The sequence below is a fragment of the Haliotis rufescens genome, unplaced genomic scaffold (assembly GCF_023055435.1).
Source record: "Haliotis rufescens isolate VD_foot unplaced genomic scaffold, xgHalRufe1.0.p SCAF_3, whole genome shotgun sequence".
Lineage (NCBI taxonomy): Eukaryota > Metazoa > Mollusca > Gastropoda > Lepetellida > Haliotidae > Haliotis > Haliotis rufescens.
This window is the reverse complement of record NW_025964001.1, coordinates 37,713,926-37,733,217: the sequence shown is the minus strand read 5'-3', so window position 1 is coordinate 37,733,217 and position 19,292 is coordinate 37,713,926. Positions and strand designations below refer to the sequence as shown.

General features: G+C 43.7%; 1 protein-coding gene across 1 annotated transcript in view; it reads left to right on the top strand.

Moving 5' to 3' along the window:
- LOC124118624 (proteasome activator complex subunit 4B-like) overlaps window positions 1-19,292 on the top strand; it is a 59,168-nt gene that overhangs the window by 18,500 nt on the left and 21,376 nt on the right. Inside the window, exons 13-29 of the mRNA XM_046480821.2 lie at window positions 485-694; window positions 1,540-1,638; window positions 2,423-2,495; window positions 2,641-2,708; window positions 3,346-3,561; window positions 4,626-4,783; window positions 5,399-5,491; window positions 5,899-5,954; window positions 6,208-6,270; window positions 6,900-6,955; window positions 7,187-7,285; window positions 7,408-7,470; window positions 14,053-14,148; window positions 15,466-15,591; window positions 16,110-16,301; window positions 17,248-17,384; window positions 19,119-19,172. Coding sequence (XP_046336777.2) covers window positions 485-694; window positions 1,540-1,638; window positions 2,423-2,495; window positions 2,641-2,708; window positions 3,346-3,561; window positions 4,626-4,783; window positions 5,399-5,491; window positions 5,899-5,954; window positions 6,208-6,270; window positions 6,900-6,955; window positions 7,187-7,285; window positions 7,408-7,470; window positions 14,053-14,148; window positions 15,466-15,591; window positions 16,110-16,301; window positions 17,248-17,384; window positions 19,119-19,172 — 1,859 coding nt within the window. The remainder of the gene's footprint in view (window positions 1-484; window positions 695-1,539; window positions 1,639-2,422; window positions 2,496-2,640; window positions 2,709-3,345; window positions 3,562-4,625; window positions 4,784-5,398; window positions 5,492-5,898; window positions 5,955-6,207; window positions 6,271-6,899; window positions 6,956-7,186; window positions 7,286-7,407; window positions 7,471-14,052; window positions 14,149-15,465; window positions 15,592-16,109; window positions 16,302-17,247; window positions 17,385-19,118; window positions 19,173-19,292) is intronic.

Sequence of the window (19,292 nt, the reverse complement as noted above, 5' to 3'; positions counted from 1 at the left end):
ACTTATGTTTATCTGCGAGTACCGGCACATGTCTTGCAGTCCGACTTCGACTTCGCAGTGTTTTTTGCCTTTCAATTCCTGGTTCGGCTTATCTGCGGGTCATATCATTTTCTTTCGTATTTCAATGGTCAAGTTAACACCTCGGCTTATCTACGAGGTCGGCTTATCCGCGGTCATATACGGTAACTATGCTTGTCATAAGAGGTGACTAACAATATTGGTTGGTGAGGCTGGCCGACTTGGTTGATGCAGGTCATCGTATCCCAATTGCGTGGATCCATGCAGTGTTAAACAACAAACAAACAAGCGCTATATTTATTTTGTTTCATTGCATTTGTAGATATGCCATGGTAAGCAATGGTAAGATCTGTCATATGTTTTGAGCATCTGCCCCGGAGCTGACATACATATGGTCATATGTAGTCATTTGCGTCTTGACATATTTGATGTGAGGTGTAGGACGTAACTGGTGATTATGTTTCAGGAGGAGAAGGAAGTTTGCATGGCCACGGCCCAGTTTGAGGACTGGGTGCTGCAGTACCTGGACCGAGTGTTCACCCTGGTGGAGAACAGTGCCCAGGAGTCTACTTGTGGTGCCCAGGACAGACTCAACCCGGAGCAGAGCATGATGGAGGTCGGCATGGCATCCACCACCACCTCTGTGCTGCAGCAGTGTTCAGGACCTATATTTGATGTACGTGGATGCTTTGCATTGGTTATTGGAAATAGGAAAGTTCATGAAATATCAAACTAATGATAACACTGTTTTCTGGCGGAATCTGAATATCATGTAAATAAGTGGAAGTCTGATGTTGTTTGAAGCTGAGATACAAAGAAACTTATCAAGAATTTGAGTGGTCAAAACATCTTCAACCTGTCATCTGGTTAATAATTTTCATAACATTATGCCCCTGTGAAGATCCGGGGTAGGTCGGTATTCAGAAACCAATGCTTGCCTCCCCAGTGAAGATCCGGGTTTGAAATGGGTCTTCAGCAACCCATTGTTGTCTGGATCATAACATTATGACATTAGGTAAGACTGATCTGACTGATCATAGATTTGAAGAATAGTTTGCAACAAACTGGGACGGATAACTCGGGTACTCAGGTCGGGTGGGTACTGAGGAGGACCCAGGTACCCACTGGACTACCCAGACCCATGATCAGTCACGTAATATATTGTTTAATGACAAAAATTATCCAGAACTCCATGGTAACACTACAATTTAAGTCGCTAATGTTCCCATTTCTTTCTGACTATGAACGCATTTATTTGACTTTTATATGTTTGAATATAGATAAAGCTTCAGTCAACTTCAATGTATGAATGACCAGATCATTTTTTATGTGTATCTAAATAGATTTTGTACCCATCTCTTAGACTTACAGTGGATACCTGGGAAGGGTACGGTAATTTGGACTCGTCCAAGCCTTATATATAGCACTATACCTGTAATCAAAATCATGTGATTGTTCAAGTGAGATATGACCCCATATTGCCAGTGAACAGAAATGCCTGCAGTGTGTTGTATGTTGCAGTCTGCAGTGAGAAGGCTACACCGATTCCTCACTGGCAATGTGTATGAGACCAAGGTCAGCGGCAGATTCGCAGCCAACCTCTGCAGGTCTGCAGCCAAGGTATGTACAAGAAGGGAGCAACAATAAGTTCGGAGATGCCAACCATTATGATTTTGGCGTGATAGTTCCAATGTTAAGCCTAAAATGAAGCTATTAGTGTCACATGATGACTTTACCAATGTGTGGAGCATTCACTGACCACGTGTTATATTACATTAAGGCCTAAGGATAATATTTAAACAATATTTAGATCTCAGCCATACAATCATTTGTATTTTGATTATCAGTATTAAATTTTCTTTACGTGATTCAATACAGTTTGTAACTGAACTGAAGAGAACTGGATGTCTCTTTGATACAATTAATTATACCCCCATCCTAAAAGGGCAGGGTATATGGTTATACCAAGTAATTCCGCCTTCCGTCCATCCTTCCGAGGACATTTGTTTGTTTTACCTATAACTTGAAAACTACTGTATATAGATTCTTTTAATGCATAGATTCTTTTCAAAATTAGCAAACAATTTCTATACTAAAAGAAAAGGTTTAGTGCAAAGTAGATTTTCTGAGAAAGTATAAGTTTTAGGTTTGAACTTAGTATGTTTTTTTTACTTCAACATTTGTGCAACCTATAACTTGAAAACTACATGGATTCTTTTCCAAATGGGGTACCTTTTCCATACCAATAGGAGAAATGCTGTGCAAAGTGTGATTTCTATAAGAAAATATTGCGTTTTTCATGTTTTTAACTTAGAAATATGTTGGAGTTGAAGTCGGGGATATTAGTGAGCCCTGCTCACTTTTTGCCTTGTGCTGAATGACATTTTCTGCGGTTGCCTTGCAGGTTCACCCAGCCAAAACCCTGAAGCTGTTCCTCCCTCACTTCTGTAGCAGCATTGTGAACTACTGCAAGGAACGTAAGTGGAGTTTTTGTTTTTTTGTTTGTTGTTTAACACCGCACTCAGCGATATTCCAGCTATATTACGTCAGTTTGTAAACTGACACTTGACAGAGATAAGCTTATTCCTAGGTGAGAAATATAACAATGCTGTGTTGTTTCAGATGGTGATATACAGAAAGAGGAACACCTGGATGACAGTTTCCTGTGGAACCTCCAGATGCTCACACAGGTGGGTGTCCTAGGTTTTATTGAGTAGAGGGTACTATATAGACGATTCTTCACAAGTGATTATCAATATTTAAAATTTCAAACAAGGCATACTAGTCAGTACTTGTTAAGCCTGTTGGCGAAAGTCCTGTATAGTCCAAGCAAGGGTATGGCTCCGAGAACATTTCCTCCTATGTGGTTTGCTTGGCCCATACCTAACTTCAGGCAACCAGGCAGTCTGTCATGATGCAGACAAACTACACTCAGCAACTTTAGCCACTAGCCCAAAGCCTGAGTCTAGTAAAAAATGTTTCGGTCTAGTAAACTTATCTAATATTAGTACATATAATTACGCAAACTTCAGCTGAAAAGAATCCTGAACCAAGTTCCGGAAATGTCTGAAATGTTTTTGGTACAGCCTGAAACTGTGTTAAGTTTCTCAAAGGTTGATTCTGTACATGGATCAGATTTGTAAAATCCATACTTTGTGTCACCAGGTGTGATATTTCTGCAAACGTATGCAAGATAAATAAAACATCTATTTGTTTGTCGAGTCATTATGCCTTTCATTGGTTTATTATTTTGTTCAACTCAAATGAAATGGTAAGTTGTGTATCAACAGTAAAGACCCCGTACAATGTAGTGCTTCTCCCATGCAGCTGGTGCGGTGTAACGGCAAGGAGATGCTTCAGTACAAGGACTCGCTGGTGGAGGTGCTGTCCCTGATGCTGCCCCTGCAGTGTGTACAGGGATACGAGATGGCAGGCATGCTGCTGAGATACCTGCTGAGGGCACTTGTACTCACCTACCCGCAGGAGTACCGCAGCACGTCCCACAGCTTTGATAGGCCGCTGGAGGAATACCTTCCCATCAGGGTAAGTCCTGGAATTCTACAACTGTCAGTGTAATGAATATGTCAGAATAGCCTACTGCTGACAGATGATGTGTTCATGTATGATTCGAGAGGCCTTGGCATCCATCTTTAACACCGTTCAGCTGTCTGGATACAGACATGCTCTGGGTAGGAAGATATATGGTCATAGTGAGGGGTATTTAGTTGTGTACCTGTGTGTTCATGTGGATTATGAAGATTACTTCTTATACCCCCGACCTACATCTGTGGGGTTATATAGGTATACCAAGGAGTTCCGTCAGTCCTTCCAAGGACATTTTTGTGTGCGACCTATAACTTGAAAACTACTGCATTGATTCTTTTCAAACTTGGTCAACACTTTCTATACCTTTAGGAGAGGTGCAGTGCATAGTTTGTTTTCAATATTTGGATTTTCAGAAAAAATACAGATAGTTTTCGTTTTTTTACTTAGAATTTTTTATTTAAACATATTTGCGACCTATAACTTGAAAACTACTGCAGGAATTCTTTTTAAATTTAGGGAACAGTTTCCATGCTAATATTTGAGGTTTCAGTGCAGCATCTGATTTTGATATGTGTATTTTCTGAGAAAATATTGCTGTTTCATGTTTTGAAATTAGAAATATGTTGGAGTCCAGGTCATTTCTTGGAGTCCAGGTCGGGGTTATTAGTGAGCCCTGCTCACTTTATGCCTTGTTAAACTTCTTTTAATCAGACTTTGCTAAAGGGCCTTGGTCCTGCCCCACACTGAAGCACATGTAGCACATGTTTTGTCACCTAAGGCAAGTGACTTTGTTGAAATATGCCTCTTCACCCAGCAGTGAATCAGTAACTGGTGGAGGTGGTAATGTGATTGTTCACCTTCTTGCACCTCACAGGCAGCTTGAGTTGTACGATCCCCAGGGAGCTGAATAAAGAATCGAACCACACTGATTCATTGACTGGGGTGATGATAACGCAGCACTTGGACCATACATTGCATGTGGAATAAGCACTTTACAAGTGGACTGTTATTATTATGAGTAGGTATTCAAGTGTTTGACATTGCTCAGTGTATGTCTGCAGGACTGGGCAGTCCCTGGAAACATCCATGAACTGGCCATTGACTGGCACATACCCAACCAAGCAGAGATGGACTTCGCTGGGGAGATCCTCAGCAAGTTCCTGGCTCCTGAGTTGAAGCTCATCAACAGCATCAAGGCTGACACACAGGCTCCCACCAGGTACTGTGTATGTTCTCTTGCCATACAGCAGCAGGGAGGGGAGTAGAAAGTGTGAATATCAGTTAAAGCTAGACCTTTTGTCAAAACAGAATGGCATGATTGACAGTGCCCTAATATATTTAAGCACTAATTCTGAAGGTTGCATATTCTCTCAGTATTCACAACTCACAAATACCTGCCCCTGTATATTATACAATGGAAGTTTATGAAGCTAGGTACTAAGAAGTGAAGAGAGGTTGCTTATGAAATATATTCATCAAGGCCAATTGAGTCAACTGGTGAAAAACATTTGTAATAATAATTCTGAATATGGTAACCAATAATGATAATTTATTCTTGGGGGTGGGTGGGGTGGTGTGTGAAACATAATGCACACATTTTGGGAGGGACATGTGTAAATGGACATTTTGTAATAAGATATTGAGTTCTTTTGCATTTGTCATTTAATGTACAAGGTCAAGGGAAAGGTATAAAAAAATATGGCATGCATAAGGGGAGAGTCATTAGTTTCAGTACATCAGTGCATCAAAAACCTCTGCCCACCCACCCCCTGTAATAAATGACCATTCCCTTAGGAAAGGTATAATCATTAACTATTATCTGTCTTTATTCCAGGGAGGATTTGTTGAGGAGGCTGAATATGATCTTGGAAAGTATCCTGGGATCTGCATCACTGCTGCCGATGTGGGAAGGCAAGGCTATCCCTGTGTAAGTTGACTACTTTGAGTGTGTCTTAGTTGGGTCTAGCTCTACTTTGAACAGTGTGTCTTTTGTGTGGGAATGTCACAATGAAGACAAAATGAGGGAGGTTATAGATGTACTACTTTAGTGAGAGAACCAAGGATCAACATATAGGCAAGGCTGGGATGTGATCAAACAAGCAGATCCTAGAACAGCTAAGGGATGCAACTCTCCACACTAGTACGGCACTTTTGACAGCACTTTCCCCTACATAAAGAACAATACATACGGATATGTCTTATATTTGAAGCTAAGGAAACTGTGTTTGGCAAGTGGATTTTATTTACAAGGCCAATGTCATAGCTGTAAAACATCAAACAATCCAATATTCTCGAAGCCGCCGTGTTCTGTGATGATATGGATGTGTGTTTCAGCCTGGAGACAGATGTGCCCATGAAAAGATTCAAGTGTTCATCTCATGTTGTTGGAGGTAAGTAGTTGCACACAATTCTCCCACATGGCATTCTTATCCTCACTGCAAAGGCCATTAAACAGCTGTAAGATTTTCTAAGCTGTTGAAAGTTTGGATTTAACATTACATGTAAGACTTGATTACACTGTGTCAAGATTCTATGATGCCTCAGCATACCGGTATATTAGCAACCAAAAAGTTTGATTTTAGATCCTGTCATAATCAGATTAAGATTGTCTATTCTTTTTATCCCCATTGCATCTTATTTCAGAGCTGAAGCTGGATGGCGAGAATGTGAGAAGCTGTGTGGCTGATGCCATGAAGCACTTGCTCAGTGAGTTGTCTCCCTTAGACATTTTCTAAGCAAAATATTTTACCTTTTGCTAGGCAGTGACATATAGGACTGATTCCAAATGATTCAGACAATAGATAGTAAACCCAAGGCATGGATCTGAACAAAAATGGGGGAAATTCCTGCTGGTGTACAGTGATTTGCAATAACTGACAATGTTAGAAATTATGGGATTCACAAGGTTTTGGCTAGTAATTAAGTCTAGGGACCCCTTTTATCTGTATTTTTTACCTTAGAGCCATGACAAAGACCCCTCTCTTTCACTTTTTAATTTCAATCACCTGATGTGAGTAATATGAATGTGAAGCTTTTAAAGCTGAATGTTGACCCGTGAAGATCTGGGTTAGTATTGACCTTCAGCACCCCCTGCTTGTCGTAAGAGGCGACTAGTGGGATCTGGTGGTCATGCTCGCTGACTTGGTTGATGCATGCAATCATATCCCAATTGCGTAGATCGATGCTCATGCGATCAGTCACCAGGTTGTCTGGACCAGACTTGATTATTTACAGACCGCCATCATAAAGCTGGAATATTGGTGAGTGCGGTGTAAAACAACAAACAAAACTTTGCCCAGTTCACCATGTAATTGATGGTATTCTCCTGTTACCAGATTACATGCATGCAAGCTGTGAAGATGACACGAAGGGGTTTGTGAAAGTCATGCGGGTAAGTACATAGAGAACATGTCCATATGCTCATCTTGTATCTTGGAATGAATATAACTGTGGCAAAAGATTTACAATACAGGAATAGAAGCCATATGCTAAATCCTTTTAATCTGCAATCAGTTTCAGACTTTTGTGGAACATGCATTATATTTTCAAAGAAAACAGCTTGTCTTGATGTTTCTCTTGTCACACATTGTGGCTGTGTCCAACTCAACATTTTCATTTGTAGATTTTCGAGACTGTACTGTTCTTCTATGGCACTCAGAAGAATGACTTTGATGGTCGATGGAAGAGTTTTCATATTGTGAAGGCAGCCCTGGAGGATAAGGTATGGAAGCAAATGTGTTTGTGATATGTCAGATACTTACTACAGCTATGTTCTTTGCTAAGATGATACAATACTGTCGATATGTTAGAGTTGTGTTTCAAACATTATGCATATGTTTGCAGCTGCGAGGCAAGAAGCGTCACATCCGAGCACTGCTTGTCGACAGGGTACAGTTACAACATGAGGTAATGCTTATCTTCAATAACACAGATCCATTGTGTCATGATATTAGATGTAGAAAAAGAAAGTTTCACAAGCAATGACTTATAACTGTGGATGGGCTAGTTTTCACATGAAACATTTGCAGCTTTGTGTTCAGAATTTTTGTCTTTGAATTAGAAGATAGTTTAAGTGTCATGTGAATTGGGTAATGGGGATGCACTGGTGCCTGAGAACTACCGTATTCAACGAAATGGGTGCCCCGTTCTAATAAGTGCCCACTGCGATATATTGCTAATATATTGGCTAGTGAACAATCCCAATTAGCACCCCTTCCGATTGATCAATGTACACATGACTCGTGTTATATGCACTATTAATTATGGGTATTTAAATTCTGGAAAATATATCTGTTTTAGTCTGTTTTCAGTCGTACAAATGGGTATCTCTCATACCCTCACGTCTAGTCGCACGTTTAGAGGAAGCCAGAAGCTGGAATGTAAACATTAAACTTGTTTCCGTCCGGTTGCGCACGCACCTCCCTATGACATGCCACAAATCTCTCAGCGCGCCTCTGCGCTGGTCGCTCGAGAAAGTCTTTCGCGGTAGACTGCTAGTTTGTATTCTACTAGTACTTATCGCTTATCTACAGTTGTTCTAATAAAGTCATAATATGTCTTACCTGTAGACTCTTGGAATGTAATCCTTGGTAATCCATTGTTTGTGTTCAACGCGTGTTTCGCTGTTTGACAGTGATTCTACACGTGGCAATATGTCGGGCATTTGTGCCTCGTGTCAACGAAAACTGTCTAAAGTAGACCCTCACAAGTATTGTCCTTCCTGCATCATTAAGGACGGGTTTTCAACGTATTCGTGGAATAAACGTTGTAAAAAATGTGAGAACTTGTCTTCAATAAACTTTAACTTGTATCTTCGTGCGTTGGCGAAGCGGGCCGCTGACCAGCGCTACAAGCGGAGATGGTCATCGGTTGGATCCTTGGACTTTGCACCCTCCGCATCAGGCCCTGGGGGTGGCGAGTCGACCACACCTCAGAAATCAGTTGAAAAAGACCCGCCTCAGTCAACTTCAGTTTTCGACAAGACACGTGACCATTCGCCTGCTGATGATACTACCCGCACGACTGGTCTTCGTAATTCGGTTGATCGAGAGCGTCACTCAGCCTCCCCCGTTACGACGGGACCGGGTTGTGACGAGGACCATGAGGGGAATACGGTCCCCAGTCGGTCCGCATCTCGTTCTACCAACGACGATAGGGACGTCGTGCGGGACGACAGTGGACACAGAAGTCGTTCCCGTTCAAGTCGGGACGACAGGATGAGTGCCTCGTCGAGAGACAGTACACGACACGAGGGCGTTCATCGTCATCGTGGTCGTCGAATGTACGATTCGGACGATAACTACGATGGGGATTGTAGTACTTCTACAGTTAGAGATCGTAGCCCTCGTCCCCACGGGGACGTGCGACGTTCTCGCAGGGAGAGTTTGGGGGTTCAGCGTCGTAGTGAAGATAGTGACAGAACGACGACCTCGTCTCACTTTCATATCGACCCGGCTTTGATAGCCCAGATCACGGCGGCGGTCCTCGCCTCGACGGCGTCGACCAAGAAGGATACGACTACGTCAGGGGTCCATGGCCCGTCAACTAGTACATCAGCTCCTTCATCTACGCCTCCACACTCGACGTCGACGATGGGTTGTGACCACAGCCAGCAAAGAACGATGACAACCACGACGCGTGCGGGCTTTAAGGTCGGAGATACACCGCAGTCTCTTCAGTTTTCTCCTCCCGATGTCTTCAGAGCCATGGCTCACGATATGGACCAGAACTTTGGCTCTGCTCTGCCTGGGCAGAGCTTCTGCAAGCCGCCTGGTCGATCTCGTTACCCGATCTATGGCATGCCGTTTTCGTCACCCATGACTAGGGATTTGGACTGGGGGCTACTCTTCAAGAGACCAGCACCCTCCACATTTGGAATCCATGGGCACTGCTGTTCGTCACCAGCTGCAAACGCTTGCTATGCTGTCGACAGCGATCAAGGCCCTCTCAGTGTACTTTGAGGAGGACGAGGACGACAGGACGGTGCCATCGGTCCTCACCTGTATGCAACGGTGGATCTAGGGCATCCTCGCCCAGTCCCGATATGTATCGGGCCAGATTACTACGGCGCGTCGCCATGGTTACATCGACTGCACTGACCTACCTGATCGTCATGGCAGGTCTCTCTTACGGGCCCCGTGGACATCGCAACAGTTGTTCGACGGTCGTACCAACGACATTCAGGACAAGTACTCCAGGGAAGCCGAGCGTGACATCATCATTTCGGCTTCACCCAACCTGTCCAGACGGCCACCGGTTTCGAACGCCCCACGACGACGTTACCGAAACGAGAATGTGCAACGGGCCTTCCGTAGGGACGTGCCTCGACAGCCGTCCCGCAAGGGAGGTTCCGACAGGAAAGGTCGCCAGGTCTCCTTTTCCAAGTTTCCCAGAGGGGGAAAGTACCAGCGGGGGAGGAAGTGAGGTCCAGTCCCCCGCCGTCACCGTGGTTGGAGTCTCCCCCGGTGACACTACCTTTAGACGAGCTACCGTTAGGGGGCGACTTCGTCCCTATGCCCACAAGTGGGTTTTCCTCCATGCAACATACCCCCAACCACCCGACACATTCACCTTGATATCCCTCAGCTCTCTGCGTCGGATGATATTACCGAACGACTTCCTCGTCTCGTTAGACCTTCAGGACGCGTATCTACATGTACCAATAGCTTCCGAGTTCCAGAAGTACCTCCGATTCGAATGCCAAGGTATTCATTACCAGTGGGCGGCCCTCCCGATTGGAATTTCTACGGCCCCGTGCTTTTTCACAATCGGACTTGGTACCACCTCGGGTTCTACAGTACATTAGGATACGCTTCCAGACGGGAGTCAATCTGGTCCAGGTACCTCAAGACCGTTGGGACAAGATTGTCAGCAGCGTTCCGTGACGTCTACATGCCTCGTCGTCGGTGCACACGTGGCAGGAAGTCCTCGGTCTGTTGACATCGGCCCAAGACTTGACCCGTCGAGGTCGTCTTCAACTTCGTCCGCTGCAGAGATTGCTGTACCCCCACCTGGAGTTTCCCAATCTCCTGGTTCCACTTCCGGCGCAGCTACGTTGTCATCTGGAGTGGTGGCTCCAGCCGTCGAACGTTTGCGAGGGCGTCTTTATGAGCGAGCCTCCGTTCATACTACACCTATTCGTAGACGCGTCATTGGAAGGCTGGGGAGCGCACTTCGGGGAAGACCAAGCGGCCGGGCGGTGGTCGCCAGTAGAAAAGGTCCTCCACATCAACTACCTAGAGATGGAAGCAGTGATTCGGGCGGTCGAGTTTTGGAAACTTCGACTCCGTCGGAAACGGCTGATGATACAGTCGGACAACTCCACAGTCGTCCACTGCATCAACAAACAGGGAACAACTCAGTCGGCGGCCCTTCTGGACCGGACAATCAGGTTCTTCGCCCTCGTCGACGACTTGGACATGGGCGTACGCGCCCGTCACATCCCGGGGGCCAAGAATGTGATTGCCGACGCCCTGTCGAGACCATCGAGGCCGTCTCCCACGGAGTGGATGATCCATCCGACAGTCTTTCATCTGCTGACAGATCGACTCTGGTTGCCCCAAGTAGATCTCTTTGCTGCCCCGTACAACAACCGCCTCCCTCGATTCGTGTCGCCGGTTCCAGACCCATGGGCATGGGACCACGACGCTCTAGCGATATCGTGGGGGGTCTAGACGCTTACGCGTTTCCACCAACGGTGCTGTTACTATCGCAACTGGTGAAAGTTCGTCAAACGGCCAACCTACATCTGCTTTTGGTCGCGCCTTATTGGCCGGCCAGAACATGGTTTCCGGAACTTCTTCAGATCATCGTTCAACCACTGTTCCTGTTGCCAGATCGAGACGACCTCCTTCTTCATCCTCACACCAACGACTTGCATCCGGGGATAAAGAACTTCCAGCTTCACGCCTGGGTTTGCTTAAGACCTCGTTAATGAAGAAAGTCTATTCGGCTAAAGCGGCAGCGCTTGTCTCGTCGGCACATCGAGTTACGACCTGAAGCTGTAAGATGACAAGTGGACCACTTTCTCCATTTTCGCCAGGTCTCATGGCTTCAACCCGGCGGTAGCGACCCCACCACAGGTGGCGGAGTTCCTAGTCTCTCTCCGGTCATCTCGGCGTCTGAAAGGGTCGACGATCTCGACATATCTGGCAGCTTTGGCTTCAGTAGTGCCGTCTCCTACGGGCGACAAGCTCACTAACGTACCGGAGTTGCAGAAGATTCTACGTGCCTTCATGGTTGAAGATCAGTCACGTAAATTCCGACCGCTGGCCTGGGACCTTGATGTCGTTCTGCGCAACCTGTCTAGTCAGGCTTACGAGCCTCTCGATCAGGTCGCGTTTGACTTATTGTCTCAGAAAACGGTTTTCCTTCTCGGAATTACGGAAATACATGCCATTGACGTCGGTCGGATTAAGTTCGATCAGCGTAACCATGGCAACGTCCATCTTGGTCTCAGATGGGATTTTTTAGCGAAAAATCAACTTCCTGGCCAAGATCCGAGAATGTTCAACATTCCTTCCTTATCTGCCATTATGGGCCCTCATGATCACGCTGATCTCACCTTGTGCCCAGTTCGTGCGCTTCGTATTTACCTGCAGCGTTCTGAACAGCGACGACAACATTTTCGACGGCTGTTCATACCGCTCTCAACCAATGCAAAGAAAGAGATTACACGTAATACTCTCTCATTTTGGTTGAGAGCGGTAATTCTCAGAGCTTACGAGGCGCAAGGACTCGCACCTCCCACCTCCTCTCATCCGCACGAAGTTCGAGCCTTCGCTTCAACATTAACACTCCACAGTAATTGTTCGCTACAAGTTATTATGGAGGGCTGCTTTTGGATATCTCCTTCAGTGTTTGCTTCGCATTATCTTAGAGATATCTCCACAGAAGATGTTGAAGGACTCAAACAGTTTGGTCCACTCGTGGTGGCACAACAGATCTCTCAGAAAAGACAGTGAATTTGTGTTTTATTCACTTTGGAGTTTTTGCTCGACACTTCGTGACATACTACAGGTTACAATAAAAGCTGTTGGTGAATGTACGCATTCTTATGGTTTTTTGTTGCGTGCAGTACTTCTGCTTTTTATTATGGTTATTCGGTGTATGCATCGTCTTCCCATACATTATAGTACTGCTCGTATTTTTTAGTTACTTTGTATACTGCGAGTTGCTCTGTAACTAAATTATGCGCCGACCTCACTTCGATCTGGGTTCAACTGACGTGTGCAGTTGTACTGTCGCATCGATAATTAGTTGTGTGTCGAAGAGCATTACCCATGCTATTTTAGTTACCTTGTCTACGGCGAGTTCTGTAACTAAATTATACGCCGACCACATTTCGATCGCAATTCAACTGACGTGTGCAGTTGTCCTGTCGCTTCGATAATTAGTTGTGTGTCGAAGAGCATTAACCATGCTGTTTTAGTTACCTTGTATACTGCGAGTTGCTCTGTAACTAAACTATTCGTCGACCACACTTCGATCGCAGTTCAACTGACGCGTGCAGTTGGCCTGTCGCATCGATAATTAGTTGTGTGTCGAAGAGCATTAACCATGCTGTGCGTTCGTGATAAACAACTTGTCTCGTCCGTGCATCTGGTCGAATGTTCTATTGTCACTACAGGGGTGAGGAACTTGGTACATTCGACGTGAAAGAGGTCACTTCCTGATTACTTTCCCGACCCTCCTTCCAGTGTTCCGTCGAATTCTACCCATTTGTACGACTGAAAACAGACTAAAACATGGGTTTTTCAGATCAAAAACGATGTTTTATTGGTCTGTTTTCAGTCATACGTTCCCACCCAGCCATCCCCACAGGGAAGTAATCCAGTCCAGTCCTGCTTGATGGCTTATTCTTTCGAGATTTGTGACATGTCATAGGGAGGTGCGTGCGCAACCGGACGGAAACAAGTTTAATGTTTACATTCCAGCTTCTGGCTTCCTCTAAACGTGCGACTAGACGTGAGGGTATGAGAGATACCCATTTGTACGACTGAAAACAGACCAATAAAACATTGTTTTTAATCTGAAAAACCCATTTTGTGCATAATACGCACGGGTCTTTTGTATCATTTAAGGCTGTCAGCATAAACCACAAATATTAACGATCTTTCAACTCTGGGGTTTTTTTTCTTACCAAAACTATTTTCTAATAAGAGCCCCCTTTTTCTATTTTGGAGAGCGCCCTGGGCGCTTATTACGTCGAATACAGTAATAATATTTCTTTTGGTCCTTGCCAATCTCTACCATTTTGCTTCTACATAGAAAACAGTTTTCAGATGATCACCACCCTCTCTCCAGGATCCTTCTGTTGTATAGATAACACCTCTAATGGAGTAAACATGTTGAAATTACAGACTGTTGGTACAGTTAACAAATTCTTCATAATCAGTAATGAAATAGACAAAATGAAGTATCAAAAAGACATCGATCAGTTATTGCTTGTTGAACTTGAACATCCATATTTCCAACATGACCTTTCAGTTGCTGATGTTGAACAGCAAGGAGAAGGTGTTCACCAGCCGCCATCAGGATATATGGAACGAGCTGATGCAGCTGTCTCTCAGCAGATACAGCGAGGTACATACAGTCTTCAATACTCACACATCCTCTTTGTCTTAACTCACTGGGACACATGTGCACCAGTGATCAGAGGTGCCCACCTCACTCTACAGAGTTGTGTCCCTTAGCAGCCTTGATGCACTGGTTGAGTTCATAGCCTAGAATACCCTTGTTATTTTACTTTTGCTCTGTGGGAGAGAGGAAGGTTAATGGTTTAATACCCAGCTACTTTATACCAAAGTACTTTTTGTTACCCAGTCTGACGGTCGGCATTTGGAAATTAAACAAGTAGTGGCCCTGGAATCAGTATACTGTGTGTGAGTGGAGCATCCATGTTAAACTGTGGAATGGTATCTCAGTGAGCTAACGCTATAAAACTGGCATTTGTCTGGACTAGTACAAGGACACATTATCTTGAACGCGACCCAGAAACCTATGATTGTGGGTTCGAATCCCAGTTCGCCCCAATTATGTTTCTAGGTTTGTCAGCACCATACCCGTGCTCGTGGGTTTCACCGAAGTGGTAAACGTCTGAAACCTGCATCACTTCGGGCTTTCCTCCCACATTAAGCTGACACGCCGCGATATGACTGGAATACTGTTAAAAGCGGCGTTAAACCAAACTCACTCACTCACTTGAACGCGACATTAATCCCCATTTACCTCACCTATACCTCGTTTGGTCTGTCAATAACAGGCCTTGCTTGAGGTTTCATCAAAGTGGCAAGTGTGTCCCTTTCACCTTTCCTCCAATGTAAGCTGTCTGCTGACCAAACTACTGTTACAGGGACCATTAAACCTGACAGAAATCACTCTAATTGATTTTGGGAAGTCAGTGTTCAATTTATACTAATTTGATCTTATCCTGACTCATACGCTAAAGACCCCACCCCGCCGGCCCCTCTTCACCTGTTTCGGCCAAATTAAGTGCAGGAAATGAGAGAGTGACGAGTAACCGAGTTAGGTCACATGCTTCCGGTGCACATGCTCAGTCAAGGTGTGCGATTGGGTGAGATGTTTTCTCTGTTCTCTCGGAACACAGTTCAGGACGTTTCCACTACCTTTCGGAAATGAGTAGAGATAAGCATAAGTATGAGTCCGGATAAGTATAAATAATATTTTTACCCTAAGAAATAAATTCATGTCAACTATATGCACCCAAAACCTTTCCTTTTCTCTTAATCTGTCTTCTGTGTCTATCTGTCAGTGCTTGTTGATAGAGTGAACTGTTTGTTCATAAGTCCGGTGTAACACACTGTAGATTTGACCCTAGTACCTGTCTAACCATCTCTCACAGTGTAGTCGTTGTACATGGATGGTGTATGCTTGTTCCAGGTTAGGAAAAAGGCCCAGAACTGCCTGCTCTCTGCATTCACAAACTTCCCCTACACATACAGAACTGTGATAAAGGAGATTGTTCACAATATCCGTGAACCAGATGTTGCGGAACATAAATTCAAGGTGAGATTAGTCAGTGTTATTGGTATTGCCCTTTAACATGAAGATTAATATAAAGGACAGACATGTTTAATAGACATCATAATGGTTGATACCAGTTCAAATGATTTTATCAACCTATTCATATTTGAAATAGTATCAAGAAATTGGAATCAGATGCTTTTGTTTTTCAAATTTAGAAAATGATGCTCATATTGATTAGGGGTCCAGTTTGTATAGTTGTGTCCCTTTACAATGCCAGGATCCGCTGATTGTGGATTTTTCCTAGTTATGATCCCTGGTTTGACAGTACCATACATGGCTTGTGGGTTTACCAAAAGCAGTAAATGTCAAGAATCATTTTGGGTTCCCCCTACATGATGCTGATGGATGGGGATATAACTTGTTATATCGTTTAACTCAACTCACTGATTTTCGTAGATCTCAATTATGGAAAATGCATGGGTAAAGACTGAAGGTACTGCCCACAGTAATTGAGCCAAGGTGCACATTTGACCATGGCTATGAATTCCACTCCTCAGGGTAGTCTTTACACCATCCTAGGTAACGGGAAGAAATGCCTAGCAACAAAGAGAAACTGGGAAATATTGTCCCAGATTTGGCCAGCCCTTGCTCAAGCACAACATTCAGAGAAACCTTCGATCCTGAAGGCTGTTGATGATATTGTTACCAAAGTGGTCAAATGTCTGGAGACAGTAGCCATCAATATTGAGGTAAGAATAGGCCTTGCAGGTCATCATTTTAGCTCACCTGATTGAATGTCAAGTAAGCTTGTGTCATGGCCTGTTTGCTCGTCATCCATCGTCCGTCATAAACATCTCAGAACCACTGGGCCTAATGAAGTTGAAACAACACATTCTTGTTCCCATTAATGATAATACCTGAATTGGTTCAAGAGGTTAATTTCTAATTTTCAATATGGTTGACATAGCTGCCATTTTGAAAAAATCTACTTACGGCCCGTCGTTTGTGTTGAAAGTGTCATACATGTGTACTTAGTAGTGAGACTGAACATATTTGTTCTGTTTTTAGCAATAATATAAATTTTGACCTTGATCTGACCCAGTGTTCGAAATAACAAAAATTGCCAGGCTGCCATCAGGACCCACAGACTTTAGAAGCTGCAGACCCTGACTAAACTATTCAGGCCCTCATTAATAAAACTGCAGCTTATTGTAACAAGTTTTGCCTGCCATGGACCTGTGGGCGCTTATTTCAAACACTGATTTGACCTTTACACTTCAACCATAATGAAGGCTGAGACTTCTTATGACTATTATTTTGGCCTTGACCTTGCTCTTGGATTATCTCAAAATGCAGATTTTCCTCTGTAAACTTCTCTTTATGATGACATTGTATTCTTTACAATTCTTTAGGTATTAGTATCAGTATTTATGCAGACAATATTTGAATATCAAGAAGTTTTGTTCTGCCTGTGTTTTGAAACTGTTGACTACATATATACTGAGCTGCAGTCCTTTGCCACTAATTTTTAAGGCATCAGGTACATTTAGGTATGATTGTGTACTGAGTTGTTTATGAACATTTATGAACATTTTTTCTTCAAATTATTACTTCTGCAGCACCTTTTATACTTGTACTTTTAGATAACAGTCCAGTTCAGACGGTATGCTTATTTGATGTAAATTGTTTTTTCAGACCCCTCTCAGGTGTATAGATCGAGGTCGTGACCTGCTGCAGACCTCATTACCAGCGCCAACATGTGACCCTGCATCTGAGGTTGACCTACAGAAGGGTGCCGAGCGAGAAACTGCTCGCAATCAATCAAATGACAGGTGAGTCCCCTGAGATACACAGAGGATGTAGTCACATTTCTGTACATGTGGATTTCATTAGATGGATGAGGAAATTGTGTGTATTTTCAAAGATGAAAAGACCCAAAGATTTTCTTTTTCATAAATTGAAATAAAGTGGTAATGAAGTATTAATGTGGTACCTACTATATTCTTTATTTCAATCATATCTATCCATTTTCAAGAGAAAACATTGATTTCAATTACTCCCCACCTATCTGCATGTAATGGTTCAACATCAGTCATTCACACCTGTGAAGATCCGGGGTAGAATAGGTCTTCAGCAACCCATGCTTGCTGTAAGAGGCGACTACTCTTGTCATAAGAAGCAACTAACGGGATCAGGTGGTCAGGCTTGTTGACTTGGTTGATGCATGTCATCATATCCCAATTGTGTGGATCAATGCTCTTGATGTCAATCACTGGGTTGTCTGGTCCAGACTCTTATTTACAGACCTCCATCATATAGCTGGAATATTGCTGAGTGTGGTGTTAAACAACAAACAAAAATCAGTCATTCTTTGATGATTTTATTGTATTCAAGGGGCACGTGTGGCCCAGCTGTCTAAGGCACTGCTATTCATTGTGGAGAGCTGTGTGCCTGAGTTATGCCACAATCTGATGATCGTGGGTTTTGTCCACACCAAACCCATCTCCCCGAGGCAAGAGAGTTAACTGACTTTAAAAGTCCAGTTTCCACCCTTGCCGAACAAGGCTGGAATTACTGGGCTCGATCGTAGTCGCCACCAGTGGCTGATACCAATTATGTCCCTTCTAAGCCTCTCCTATGGACCAATCAGATTCCACCTGTCGTATTGTCCACTTGCGTTGGCTTCACACAAAATGGTGGCACCCAATCAGGACAATCTGATCGATAATCGAGATCTATATTGTGATAAAACGGGTCTTACATCGCAAAATGCATCAAATCACGTCTGCACCTTGATTAAAAACATGAAAAGATTTGGAAAATATCTGCTGACAACAAGTTGGTGGTGCACATGCTTTGCAAATCCTGCAATCGACCAAAATATGCAGGACAGTTTACAAACCGGATTTTGATTTCGGTGTGCGATTTTGATTGGACTATGAATCATAGACTCATTAGTCCAGCCAAAATGTAACTCCATAATACCATCCTAGTTCGGCAAGGGTGGAAACTGAACTTTTATATCCAGTTAACACTCTTGCCTCGGGAAGATGCACCAAACCCTGCTTGTTAGTTAACATCTGAGATCAATCACACATTGTGCTTTCCCCCGCTTTAAGCTCACATGCTTGATACAACTTAATACTGATCAAAGCGAAGTTAAACCCAACTCACTCACTGTAAATGACATCATAGTTTGATTTTGGCTGCGTTACATTCAGTTGGTCAGTTTCATTTCTTTGATAGATAGACTAACTGATGGACTGCTTGGCCATCCTAATCCCCATTTACGGATGATAGAACTCAGGTATAGAACTCATTCAGAAGAGATATTCTGCAACTCATTCCGACAGATGTTCTCCAGACTGTTATTATCTTCGGTTGTTCTCATAGAATTAAGATGACATGAAGGGTTTCTACTCCTGGGCTTCAATCACAGAGCTGTCTATGAAAAACATGTTATAAAACATTACTTTCAACATTTGTAGTGCTAAGGTGGTTTCTTGGGGTGATGACAATTTGGCAAACATTCTGTAAACATTGAACATGTGTTTGATTTATTTCAGAGATTATGTGAAGCTCATAACAACACTAGCAGCCCAGGTAGAGAGTGGAAAACTGTAAGTGCTACAGGGATGTTGTTTGGTGTTAAACTCTTGTTTGATTCTTGTGGCCATTTTGCCAAATATTACAAAAGGTTGAATATGTGTTTTCAAAGTGTCTCAGTACAGCAGCATTTC